Source organism: Silurus aristotelis, assembly GCF_946808225.1.
Source record: "Silurus aristotelis genome assembly, chromosome: 7".
Classification (NCBI taxonomy): Eukaryota; Metazoa; Chordata; class Actinopteri; order Siluriformes; family Siluridae; genus Silurus; species Silurus aristotelis.
This window is the reverse complement of record NC_139580.1, coordinates 8,010,950-8,024,166: the sequence shown is the minus strand read 5'-3', so window position 1 is coordinate 8,024,166 and position 13,217 is coordinate 8,010,950. Positions and strand designations below refer to the sequence as shown.

General features: G+C 37.7%; 2 protein-coding genes across 2 annotated transcripts; one reads left to right on the top strand and one right to left on the bottom strand.

Moving 5' to 3' along the window:
• Nucleotides 1–441: 441 nt before the first annotated feature.
• Nucleotides 442–5,135, top strand: LOC310729145 (glutathione S-transferase P-like). Its single transcript, XM_083547231.1, has 7 exons — nucleotides 442–616; nucleotides 1,809–1,844; nucleotides 2,470–2,576; nucleotides 2,756–2,843; nucleotides 3,370–3,473; nucleotides 4,517–4,618; nucleotides 4,725–5,135. Coding segments are annotated over exons 1-7 (627 nt in total). The 5' UTR covers nucleotides 442–615; the 3' UTR covers nucleotides 4,914–5,135.
• A 2,114-nt stretch (nucleotides 5,136–7,249) lies between these two features.
• gdf9 (growth differentiation factor 9) lies at nucleotides 7,250–12,351 on the bottom strand. Its single transcript, XM_083547128.1, has 2 exons — nucleotides 11,855–12,351; nucleotides 7,250–8,858 (listed from the first exon to the last, which is right to left on the bottom strand). Exons 1-2 carry the CDS (start codon nucleotides 12,207–12,209, stop codon nucleotides 7,915–7,917), a joined length of 1,299 nt encoding a protein of 432 aa, XP_083403254.1. The 5' UTR covers nucleotides 12,210–12,351; the 3' UTR covers nucleotides 7,250–7,914.
• Nucleotides 12,352–13,217: the final 866 nt, after the last annotated feature.

The following is a 13,217-nucleotide window of genomic DNA, read 5'->3' as shown; positions in this document are numbered from 1 at the left end:
TAAAGCATAAGATCATTTAATAATCTATATCAATAAGAATGTGTTCCTCTCTTATTTTTTATTCAATTGCATTTCATTGTTTTTGCATTTTCATATTTCTTTTTTGTCCTGCCTTATGTGAAAAGAAAAATTGAAAACTGAATGCATTTTGAAAGTGTATCTGTCATACTTCGTTTTGAACAAATATATAATAAGTATAAAATAAGAAAGCAATCAAACTTTCAAATGACTCATGTTTAAGATCCGACTCCTTGGAATCGATTCGTCCACCAACCCCGAAATTCAGTCGCGCCAAAGTGCTTAAGTGAAGCTTTTACTAATATCATAGTGAAATAAATCGTTTAGTTTTGACACAAAGCTGTCGAAATGAGGTTACGCTGTTTAATATGGTAGGACTGGCCTCGTTTATGAAAGAAACCGGTTCATTGAGTCTTCTACACAATGAACATCCGGCAGTCAGAAAAGCCAGATTAGGATGACTCATCAGAAATTGGAAGCGTGTATAAAAGGAGAAGAGCTGTGGGTTTTCTATGCAGATCACTCCCTCACACACACAGGAACGCCATACCCAATACACAAGGGCTAAAGGCACTGCAAGAACCTGATCTACAGAAGAGTAAGTAGATGCATGCACTTCACTTCTCCTTTTTTTTTTTTTTTTTTTTTTTTTTTTTTTGTATGCTTTTGGAGCACGCGCTTTTGCAAGACCTCGTTTTATAGCCAGGCGTGTAAAGTAAATCTCTGAACAAGTCTTGGGTGCAGAGCTCACAATGAACTAATTAAATGCAGTATGCAATAATAAAATAAAATAAAAAAATCAACGATATTCAAAGTGTTTTGCTTGATTTTTACAATTTGCATACGCAGTTGCACTCTAGTTTAGTGACGTGTGCAAAATTGCATGCACTCAAACCTGCTATAACACTAGTGCAACTCTTCAAAAGTGCACATTTCAATATCTGGATCTATGTTTAAAAATATGATCGAAATTCTGCAAAGGACTTTTAATAGTAAACAACTCAAGACTAAACAAACATCTGGCAACAATCAAGAACCAATCAGCTGCCTGTTGCTATGCGTTTTTTCACAAGTCTGTGATTCTATTGGTTGTTTTTCTAAATGGGCTCAAGCTGTTGGTCTAAAGTGCATTATGCATCCCATAATTTCAAAGTTCACTTGGTTAAGGTGTACACAATCCACTCCTGGTCTCCTCTGAGACATTATGACTGTGGTGATGATCTCGTTACAGTCCTCGTCCAATCCTCAGAGATGTTATGCACCAGTGCCTCAGTCTCAAGTGTCCATTATTCTTTTATTATGAGCATAGCAACCAAAGAGCGCAGCTGATAACATGCATGAGCTGTAACTTATGGCCGACAGCGTGATCCTGGTGCACACAACAATCTCCTTCTGCACGTAGAAGTGTTTCCTCACCCATTCAAGATGTTAATGCTGTGTGTAGAAAATCCACTCATATGTATGTAACTTGATTGTAAAATGAAAATAACAGGAAGGAACAGAAGGACAGTTTGTGGAGGTGAGGAGGCTCAAAGCCACGTTACACAACGACTTTCAGTAGAAGTATGCAACTGGATGTGGGCGTTTTTTGTAACGTTTCATGGGATAAAGTAGCAAATCCTCAATGAGTTTATTCATCTTCAGTAAATGCTTTAGTGGGGAAAAACTCAACACATGCTGTATGGACCCCCCCACATGTACAAGTGTAATAATGCATGAACATGGTGTAATTGAACGACTTTTCAAGCTGCACAAAATGTTCATTGTGTTCTTTTTTTCCCTCTTCACAGTGGCACCCTACACTATCACATACTTTGCCGTGAGAGGTATGTGACAATCTTTATACTTCATCTCCACCACAGTCATATGACTTAGGCCTGATCCCCTCAGGTTGTTCTGAACAAAAACATCTCGTGGTCTTTCTCGCCGTCAGCTACTTTATTGGGGGATGGGGGGGAGTGTATATTGTATATAATATTGTATAGTGTAATGACTGCATGTGCACGGTGAATATCAAGTTTTATTTTAAAGATGTAATAATGACTCAACAAGACTTATCTGATTTGGCTCCAGAGCGAATCAGACAAATAAAAGGGAGCTTTGCAACTCTGATTGGTCCAGACATGTCTGGTGTTCTCCAGTGTTCATCACAGTCGGCCAATCGGACACCAGTTTTTTGTAGCGGCGTCACCCAAATTGGGGACAAACTTTGATTTGCATATGAACCACAAAAAAAAAAAAAAAAAAAAAAGAGTAGCCGAATCACTCAACACTTGTTTTATTTCACATTGATCAGATATAAAAGCAAATCAGATCGAAGTCAATAGTTATAATAAATCTCATACTAAATAAATGTACGTTTTTATTTGCATAAAGTGGACATGGTGCATTAATGCATAAGGGACTGGAAAATCCTGTTACTATAGTAATGAGGTGTAAACGTTATGCCAGGACGATGCGGCGCTCTGCGGATCATGCTGTCGGACTTGGGTCAGGAGTGGAAGGAAATTGTGGTGAACTTTGATGAATGGATGAATGGAGACCTGAAGAAAACATGTGTGAGTGTCTCCTACAAGGCTGCTGCTGTTATACATGTTAACATTTTAGTTTTCCTAAAAAAAATAAATAAAAAATAGGCCAAACATTCCAACATTATAAATATATAACATTATAAAGTCTCTTTTTTTTAATTATTATTATTTATTTTGATTACATTTTTTTTATAAATACTTTCTAGGTTTTCGGACAGTTGCCGAAGCTCCAGGATGGTGACCTGGTTTTGTTTCAGTCGAATACCTTTTTGAGGCATGTGGGCCGCAAACATGGTGATTATCCCATCAATACTCACGATAACCAATACAACAAAACCATACATCAGTTATTTCATAAAAAAAAAATACTTATTTGTAATAAATTTCAATCAGGAAAAAAAACATGTGTAAATGTAATAATACCATATACAATATATACAAGTAGAATTGTTTAAATAAGCGTTTAATTTAAATAAAGATTGAATCGCCTGATCCATGCTGATCATATCAGTTGTATAGCGTTCACATATTTGGTTGAATTAACCTTCAATTAGCTATTTAAAAGTATAAGTAAGTAAAAGAAGGTCTGTGACCTGAGAAATTGTCTATTTAATAAAAATAAAAAATATAAAAAAATTTAGTGCTAATTGAAAAACATCTGGATCACCAACAAATGTGTATATAGTATGTTACTAGAATAAAATTTGATACTTGTTTATCTTTAAAATAAGTCAATTTATTGACATAGAAACCAATGTCAGATTTGGAAAGGATCCCATTAAAACGTCACCCTGACAGCTCCTTCTGCTTATATGTGCAGGTGCGTACGGGAAAAATGACAACGAAGCCGCCCTGATCGACATGTTTAACGACGGAGTCGAAGATCTGCGTATCAAATACTTGAAAATGATCTACCAGGAATATGTAAGTGATATCTAATGATCTTATATTTCCTAAGAGTCTATTGAAGAAAGCGCAATCTTTAATCAGCATATAAAGCTGGAAATATAGCGACATTCAGGGGGTATTTTTTTTCAGTTGCTTCTGCAGCTAAAGTTCCAGGGAATTAAATCATCGTGAATTTCACGCAAGACCGTGAGAAGGTTTGGTATTTGTGTTCATCGAGACGACGAACTGAGTTAAAATACACGTTTACAGAATCGTTAAAGATTTTGACGTTAAAACACACTCTACATAGTATAAGTAGGAACACTCTCGAGAGAGGTTATAAATATATTTACCGATCACCACCACGAAAACAAAACATGCTGGTATCAAGAATCAATGCTGGGGCTGCTTTCTTTTAAGCCCATACTATAAACCCTCTCTGGGTTTCCACTCCAATTGAGCAGATTTTTATTTTTTTTATATCCTGCATTAATTGAGGAGGAATTATACTTGTGACATCATTGAGCTATTGCAAAAATATTTTTTTCAAATATGATATATTGCCAAAAGTATTGGGACACCTGCCCTTTCCTGCTATATCTTTTCCAAATTGTTACCACAAAGCTGGAGGCACTCAATCGTCTTTAGATGCGCTCTAATCAAATTTTGCATTCACTTTAACTTGGAAACCCAGAACCTGTTCCAGCATGGCAAAGTGCACAAAGTGAGCTCCTTGAAGATCTTGAGTGGCCTGAGCTCTGATCTCATCCCTACTGAACACCTTTAGGATGAAAGTGAACGCTGACTGCACCCCAGGTCTCCTCACCTTCATCAGTACCTGACTTTCATAACACCCTTGTAGCTGATGAACACAAATATCAATAGGCACACTCCAAAATCTGGTGGAACATCTTCCCAGAAGAGTGGAGGGAATTATAAGAGCAAATTGGAAATGTGGAACGCGATGCTTAAAAATGACGTACCATATTTATGACCAGGTGACCCAATACTTTTGAAAATAGTGTATATCTGGGAAAAGCCTGAACTAAAATTGCACATAATTTTGTCCCGTTTCCCAGGACACCGGCAAAGATGCATACATCAAGGACTTACCGACCCATCTCTCCAAGTTCGAGGCTGTTCTGGAGAAGAGCTCAAGCGGATTCCTTGTCGGTGGCTCGGTAAGACTTTGCTGTAGAACGTCTATCAAATATCACAAAACTAATCGAAGGATCTCAGAATCATACACGTGTTCTTGCTCCTGATGCAGTCGCTCTCCGTTCACAGATTTCCTTCGCTGACTACAGTCTCTTTGAGGTGCTGTTGAACCACCAGGTGCTGAGCCCCACCTGTCTGGACTCTTTCCCTGCTCTGAATGGCTTTGTGCAGAAGATGTCCAGTCGTCCCAAAATCAAGGCTTTCCTTGACTCCGATGCCTACAAGAAACTGCCCATCAACGGCAATGGCAAGCAGTAATACAGCTGAACATGTTACAAGCTGAACGTAGATAGATCCACGTTCTCAATTTTATAAAGCTGACCGTCTCGCCGCATTTCCTGTCTAGCACAGCTTTTGTTCTGTATGTGGCTAAAGTCTTTTTTTTTTTTTTTTTTTTTTTTAAGATCTTTTTGGTACTCTTTTTTCAAAAGTGACTAAATCGTATCATTTATTGAAAATAAAAATTTACCCAAGACATGACTGAAGTGTGTTTGCCCAGTGCATTTTTAAATAAGTTAAATACATTTTTAGAAATAATAAACAGCACATCTTTTAGCAAAGTTATAGTGACTAATAGTATATAAAAATAATTTGCTCAAAAGAATCAAACTTTTTTTAAATCAAAAGCTTAAACCTGTATCATCTTGGATATTTTTTTTACATTAAAATACACAAATCATGTAAATAGGGCACACAATGCTGTCTTCTCAAATTATTACCTTCTAATTTTGGCTTATCAGACAGGAAGTGAACTATTCGTTCTGGAAATTGAGGTGTCCAAAGCGGAAAAAATGGGCGAGTGTAAGGATTTGAGCAACTTCAAGGAACAAATTGTGATCGCTAGACTAATTGGTCAGGGCGTCCATTTAAAAATTACAGTTCTTGTGGGGTGTTCCCAGTATGCAGTGGTTAATACCTACTAAAATAAGGGACCACCAGAGAACAAGCAATGACATGGTAAATGTTCTTGAAAACCACGGCTGTCAAATGCATGAAAAAATACCAGTATAAAATTTATGGATTTTAATGTATTCATATTCATTAATACATTATATTTTAAGTTTATTTATCAACAACAAATGCAGAAGCAAAAATGTAGATCATTTTCTTTCTGACTTAGAATTTTGTGCTGCCACCTACTGATCTCCTGCACGCATTGCATGCCCTGTCTGCAGCCAGGTCCTTATCCAGAGTTTCACTAAAGCAGAAAACATCAAAAGTGCAGGACACTGGAGGTGCAGCAGAGGCACTTAGTACTATAAAAGGCATTTAATAAAAAGATCACAATAAAACAAAAACAAGTAGCAGGCTACGTGCTGTGCTGCGTAACGAATGCTACGATCTTTAGCAATGAATTGAACAGTAGTTTTTATTCTAAATAAAATGCACTAAATCCAGCTGTTTTTGTATCGTGTAAAGCTGCGAGTGCGATTGCAAGGCAATGAATATCGTATCTTAATTATCCTCCACGTTCAATCCCCTCGCTAATCGTTCCTCACCAAGCATTCCTTAGTTGTCCATATCTATCACCTGAACAACTTTCTATACCGGACAACCAAACCATCGACCGCACCAAACAATCTGCCCAGTCAGCGTTTTTCTGGAAGATGGTCCGCATTAGCTGTTTGCAAACTCTTTAGTTTTCTTACAGCTGGAATTAGCAGTTTATGACTCCAAACAATCTCATCCAAAAGATGTCAGCTTTTCAATCAACCATCCCGTTTACTGGTTCACTCCTTCCACCTTCCTTCCAACACTCAGATGTAACTTGTAGGTCAATCAAAAACAAATATTTGTTTAGAATGTTTCTAGACAGGTACAAATACAGGTATCAATACGAGGCGCACTATTAATGTTTTTAATAAACTTTTTTTTCAATAGCAATTCCTAGTAACTGCTTGGTCAGAGGATTAGTGGTTTAAATAGATATATATTACATTAGCTAAATTAGATATTCGATAAACATTTACATTTACAGCGTTTAGCAGACGCGTTTATCCAGAGCAACATACAAAAGTGCTCTATCGATGAATAAATCAACACTGGTCTGCTAGGATGCAAACTTAGGATACCATTTGACTAAAACTCTGTTGGAGGAATTATAGCACTTCTCCTTTTACAAAAAGACAAATGGAAGGTGGGTAAAAATAAAGAAGTGTGAGCAGTGCTATGCATATCCCTCAACCGATTGTGAAACGGAGCGACGTAGCGGTCAAGAAATCAGACGTCATGTTGACACCGTCAGCTACAGACGGCCGGTTTAAATTACAGCTCACCGACTTTATATAAAAAAAGAAGAAAAAAAAAATCGGAGACCGAGATACAGAGACACAAATAGCTACACTAGCTTAAAAAGTTGTAGTAGCTACCATAGCGTAGCGTCTTGCTAGCTCAAATGAATTCAGTATAAATGAAATTAGTTCTTTATAATGAGTTTTTATTATACAGTGGACACAAAATACGTTTAAAAAAAAACTCCAGATATGCGCCACTAAAGAAAGAGATATTTGAAGTGAACTCTTTACATATTCCCTACCAGAACAACAGATTTCCACACAATCTCCAGGGTGCTCACTTTTTTTTTTTATTTCCAGTTTTTTTTTCCTCTAACATATCAAAATGTTTTTAATTGCATACTTCATGTGAAATCAGAGCCAAATGTACACAGGGCATAAATTACATATATAGATACATGACACAGTCAGCTTTAAACCATAAATCACAAAGCGATTAAATGCCCCAGAGCATTTAATTCACCCAAGTGTTCGGGCAAATTATTTCTTTTTTTCTGGACATCATGAAGAGAGAGAGGTTGCCCATAAGACAACTGTCTGCAATCCCCAGGTTTTAAAAACATATGTTAAAGTGCTCCAATGAGAAAATAGGACCACACTTTTCATAATTTGTCCAGAATTAGATTAATGTTTAAAACGTTTGCCATTTGCATCATACCTACAGAACCGAGACATACCCACCGAAAAATAAATAACAAAAACAAACTTCAACCATTATCATCAAAACAGAAACAAAAAAAGAACAAATCCAACCATATGCATAAATCGCTACTTTTTTTCTACATACAATTAACTTTGGATAGAAATGAAAATACCACAAACCTAGAACAGAATAAACAGAACTTTATGGCATTCAATGGCATCATCGACTGTCCAGGTGGATAAAATGGGCACAAAAGAGTGAGGTCATCAGCAATTTGCCCTGATCGAGCAAGGCAAATATGAAAAACAATGCGGAAAAACCATTAGCGGCAAGTGCACTTTGTAGCAATCATTTCTTCATATTCTTTATACGCGATCGAGCCGTCGTTTTCGATGGTCAAGACGCTCAGGGGGTCATATTCCAGCGGAACGCAAGAAGGTCTGGGCACAGAGGAGTCCAGCTTCTCGTAAATAATGTTCTGTACCATTGTGTGCACCGGTGAGCCGTAGATATGGCCCACCACACGAGGACAGATGCCTTTGCAGTATCTGGGGTTGTACTTGGAAGGCGCTATGATCCAGTGATCTAGCCTAAGCTGGGAGAAGCTAACGCGGAAGTCGTAGAGGTCACAGTCGTCTGCTGGGTGTTCGAATGCAGCCAGAGGTCCTCTCTCAGCGCTAGACTTTAAGGACTGAGCTGTGTTTAGAGCACTTCTCCGATTTCTCCACTTCAGCCTCTGGAGACCAAATCCATAATACTGGCTTTGCATGGTATTACCCCAAAGGTTCGAACGGATCTCTCCCAGCCGGGTGTGTGTGGAGCCTCTCTGATAGGCCACCTCGCTGGTATCGTTCAGATAGAGCAAAAGAGACGGAGCCATGTGCGTGAGCTCCACGAGGCTTTTGGAAGGAAGACTTCCTGGTTCATCGTCCAAGCAGGTAAGGTTGATGAGGAGGTGGATGTCCTTTTTGTGATCCTTGATAAGAGGGTGGAGGAAGGGGGTCACATCAACTTCTACCCACTTGTGGTGGCTGGCTCTGTTGAGTTGAAACTGGAAACTGATGAGGGACACGGCGTGCTGGGAGCTGGGAGCGCTGAGGCACATGTGCTCGTCTGACGGCATCTGTTCCTTCATGTACAGGTAGCAGTGAGAGGTGAGCGAAACCGCATGGTTGTGGTCCAGGGAGTAGAGCAGAACCGATTTGAGGAGCTGTTCTTGAGTTCGTACACGGTTCAGACTGTAGGAAATGTCCTGCATGAATAGTTCTGCAGGAGAAAGAGACATATTTGATGTGACATATGCACAGACACATGAATCGAAGTTCAATCTGGAATATATTGGAATTTATATGATATTTACACAAAGCTGATTTTGTAAGATCCAGATTCACCAGTCTTACTGGAAATCCTCACCATTTAAAACACATTTATACAGGAACATTTGATTATTGTGGTGATTCTGGTGCTCTATTTTTTGGTAGATGCTGCGTTTCAATTAATTGTGTGTATATTTTTGCTAGCACAGTCTGAATGGTGTTAAATAGTTCATGTCAGTCATTTCAATCATAAAACACCATCACATTTTGCTGTTATTCTCCAGTTACTATTCTCACTTAACGGTTTCATGTTGGTTCTACAGTCACGTTCTACACTCAATATAACCATCAATGTTCCATATCGCTACCGTCGAATCCGACAGCAGATCCTTAGTTCAGCTTGTTAGTGAACCGCAAGATGACGAGGGGTTAACAGTGGTGGTGTTGAGCTCGAAAAAGTGGAAGCTATAAAAGGAGAGCTAGACAGGCTAAAGCATTGCTACATCATTCTCTTTAGGTAAAGAAGAGGTGAAAGCTAAAGTCGTATCGGAAGATAATCCGAAAAATTCTGAATATCTTTAGACAACATCTCTGGAATGTTATAATTCCAGCAAATGTATTTAACGCAAACTACGGTGATGATCGTCAACCAAACTGCAAACATTCTAAAAAAGGTGATCGGGTTTCCTGGTCGAATGAAATGCTAATTTATAAATCATAGGTATGTGAGGTGAAATAGCTTCTTCTACCTTTGGTACATGCTAGCTAGCAATACCAGTGGAAAATTTTACATACGTTTTTATTTGGGCCGTAAACATACGCCTTGTTTAACCCGTATCATCCCTGATTGAGTGTGTGCAAGCAAAACATTCATCTTTTCCTGTTCCTTAAACGAATAGTTTCTCTCATTATTTTTCATTATTTAGTTGTTTGAATGAGTCTGTGAGAACTTTCTATACATCCGTCAAGGGTTCCTTCTGAACTAAATAAAGGACCTTTGGAGTTTGATGGAATATTTTCATTATATTTGAGCGTATTGTACCCCAAAATACCCTCAATACACTTGTGATCCAATTCCACAGCCGTCAAGCAAACAACATACCGTGAAATACACCATGCTGTACACTACTTACTCCAAATACGATTTCTATCAATAAGCAAAGAACAATAGGAAGCACCATGGGAACTCCAGTGATGATGATTTGTGGGAAAACGCCGACATGGAAGTTTACGCGGTTGTAAAAGTGCATCCAGCACAGTGGTGTCACGAGGATTTATTACACACATCTACATAGTAAATCAGTGCATAATTGGTAATAATTGCAATTATTTTTAATAATCAGTGATTTGTCTGTGATTAATGGATAGATGTTTCAACATAAAAGTTTCAAAGCTCATGCAAAATTCAACATTCAAATGAATTCAATTGAGGTTGGACTGAATTTTATTATATGTTTAGGCATTTTCGTTAAGCATCTCGCGGGTTTAGATCTATAATTAACAAAATGCTTAAAAAAAAAAAAAAAAAAAAAAACCCTGAGAGTACACGAGTGATATATCTGGGGGAATCCAGATCCGCCCTGGACACTGTGTCCATCAAACACTAACGCTACATTTAACTCGTCTTGTAAGTGGAAATTGTCATCTATTAGCATTTTTAACTTATGAGGTGAAATAAAAATATATAAATAAACAAATAAACTCGTGCATCTTCATCTCTTTATCTTCTTAGCAACAACCTAACCAGCTACAGTAACTGTGAGGAGTGTATTTTGAGATGCGAGATGTTTTTTTCCTGTTCAAGCAGTTAAATGTGTCACCAGCATTGTACATTGAACATGCTCGTGTCTGTACATCCACAACAAAAGCACAAACTTGTACACACAGTAAAACTCATCGAAAGGTAAAGCTTTGGTGTTTTACATCAGATACTGTGAGCAGGAGGATTTAGTCAATCTGTAAAAACAATATAAAGGCAAAGACTATTCCAAGTGGACGAGTAGGAATTTCAGGTATGGGGACATCAACACTTCTTCAGTCTTCAGACATCAGAACTTTAGAGTAGATATGAGATATACTGTTTGTTTGTTTGTTTGTTTGTATACCTTGTTATATGCTTACCTTAATCATTTTTTACGCATCTCTTTGCGGTACTCGGACATATCAGGACATTCAGAAAAAAACGACTCACCTGTTAAATGTTCCAGTTTCATATCAGAAGCATAAGTGAGCACAAACGTACTTTGAAACGTCAAATTTTATGATTTATTTACTGATTTTTTTTTTATATTTTTTAAATATTTTTTTAATAAATGAATGTGTTAGGGATTTGTGTGGCTACTATGTTAGCAGGTTGAGGACAAGGCGACTCTTGGTTAAAAAAAAAAAAAAGGTCAGGAATACAAGGTCGTTAAAAGAAAACTATACACGTTTTGCCGACTGACTATATATTATGTGCTTCCTGCTTCATTTATGCTGAATAAAGTCATTTTCTCTTTGCTATCACAACCTTGTATTCTGAACATAGTTTCCTTCATTTGCTTGGCATTTTAACTGTTATTGAATTTGTAACTTTTGTTGTTGTCACAAAAATAGTAGGGGCCTTGCTCAAGGGCCCCAACAGTGGCTGTACTGTGGATGGGATATGAGCCACTGACCCACAGCTTTACCACTGAACCTAGTTTGAGGTTCAACCCACTACTTTTGCACACAGATTCTAACCTGTGCTCCAAGTGGGGTGAAGGTTCCTGCAAAGATCTTGTCCTTTATCCACTCATGCAGTACCAGTTCCACCAAAACACACACACACACACACACACACACACACACACACAGTCAGTATCCTCTGTGCTGAGAATCAGAAACCACTGTTCAGAGATGGATCAACATGGTAGACTTTAGTCACTAAGTGAACAGATGTGTGGGTTGTGGTTGTTGTGTTTGTACCTCCACAGCGGTCCAGACACTCCTGTCGTGCTGTGATGAGGCGCACCGTGTTGTAAAGGTGGGACATCTCGTGGCTCCTCTCGTGCTTTGCTGAGAGTTTGTAAAGCCTTTTCATGAATCGCACGTATCTGGAATCGGGTCTAGTTCTCGGGAAATGAATCCCCCAAGGCTCGTGCTCCGACAAGGCTTTCAGTAAGGGGCTTAAGATGTTGCCGTGATGCAGTAAGTGCTCGGCTTGTTCACCTCCAGAACCGCGGCTCGACCCTCCGGCGCACATCAGCACCAGAATCAGCACCAGAATCAGCGCCAGCATCAACGCCTTCAGGTAGAAAACTGCGCAACTGATTTGAACCATGATCAATAAAACTTACCAATGCACTTGCGGACTTACACACACCGGGCCACCCACACACACACACACACACACACACACACTTCCGGTCGTGTACCGCACTTCACACGTGTGTGTAATCATCTCAAACTGGGTGCGCGCGAGTGACGTGTCTTCAGCACGTGGATTCAGGAGGCAGTTCCTTTTAAAACAACACACAAAATCACTGCATTCATCAGTGCACTGGTCTTGATTTATTATTATCATTATTATTATTATTATTATTATTATTATTATTATTATTATTATTATTTTTATTATTATTATCATTATTATTATTATTATTGTTGTTTTGATTAACAAACAACTGTATTTTCAGTTACAAAATTTTATTAGGATTGTGCTATGCAATTAAATTGCACATGTAATGAACAGATGAACGCATGAGACATCATAAAGAATAGAATAAATAACAAATGTCCAACATGAGGGAAATTAACATATTAAATTTATACTTATAACCTAATACGTGCACTAAGTGTTAAATAAAAAAATAATCATAAAATAAAATGAAATATTTACGTCGCGTGAAAATCACGTAGAAACATTTATTTGGAAAAACACACAAGAAGTTTACTACTGAAACGTGTTGAAAAAAAAAAACACACGATAAGTAAAAAGAAAAAAACAAAGACGTGAAAATTTAGTATGGATCATGTGACTATTCACATGTGACGTCTATACATATAAATAAACGTGTATGTATATATATATATATATATATATATATATATATATATATATATATATATATATATATATATATATATACAGTACAGACCAAAAGTTTGGACACACCTTCTCATTCAAAGAGGTTTCTTTATTTTCATGACTATGAAAATTGTAGATTCACACTGAAGGCATCAAAACTATGAATGAACACATGTGGAATTATATATGGAATTATATACATAACAAAAAAGTGAACTGAAAATATGTCCTATTGTAGGTTCTTCAAAGAAGCATCAAGAG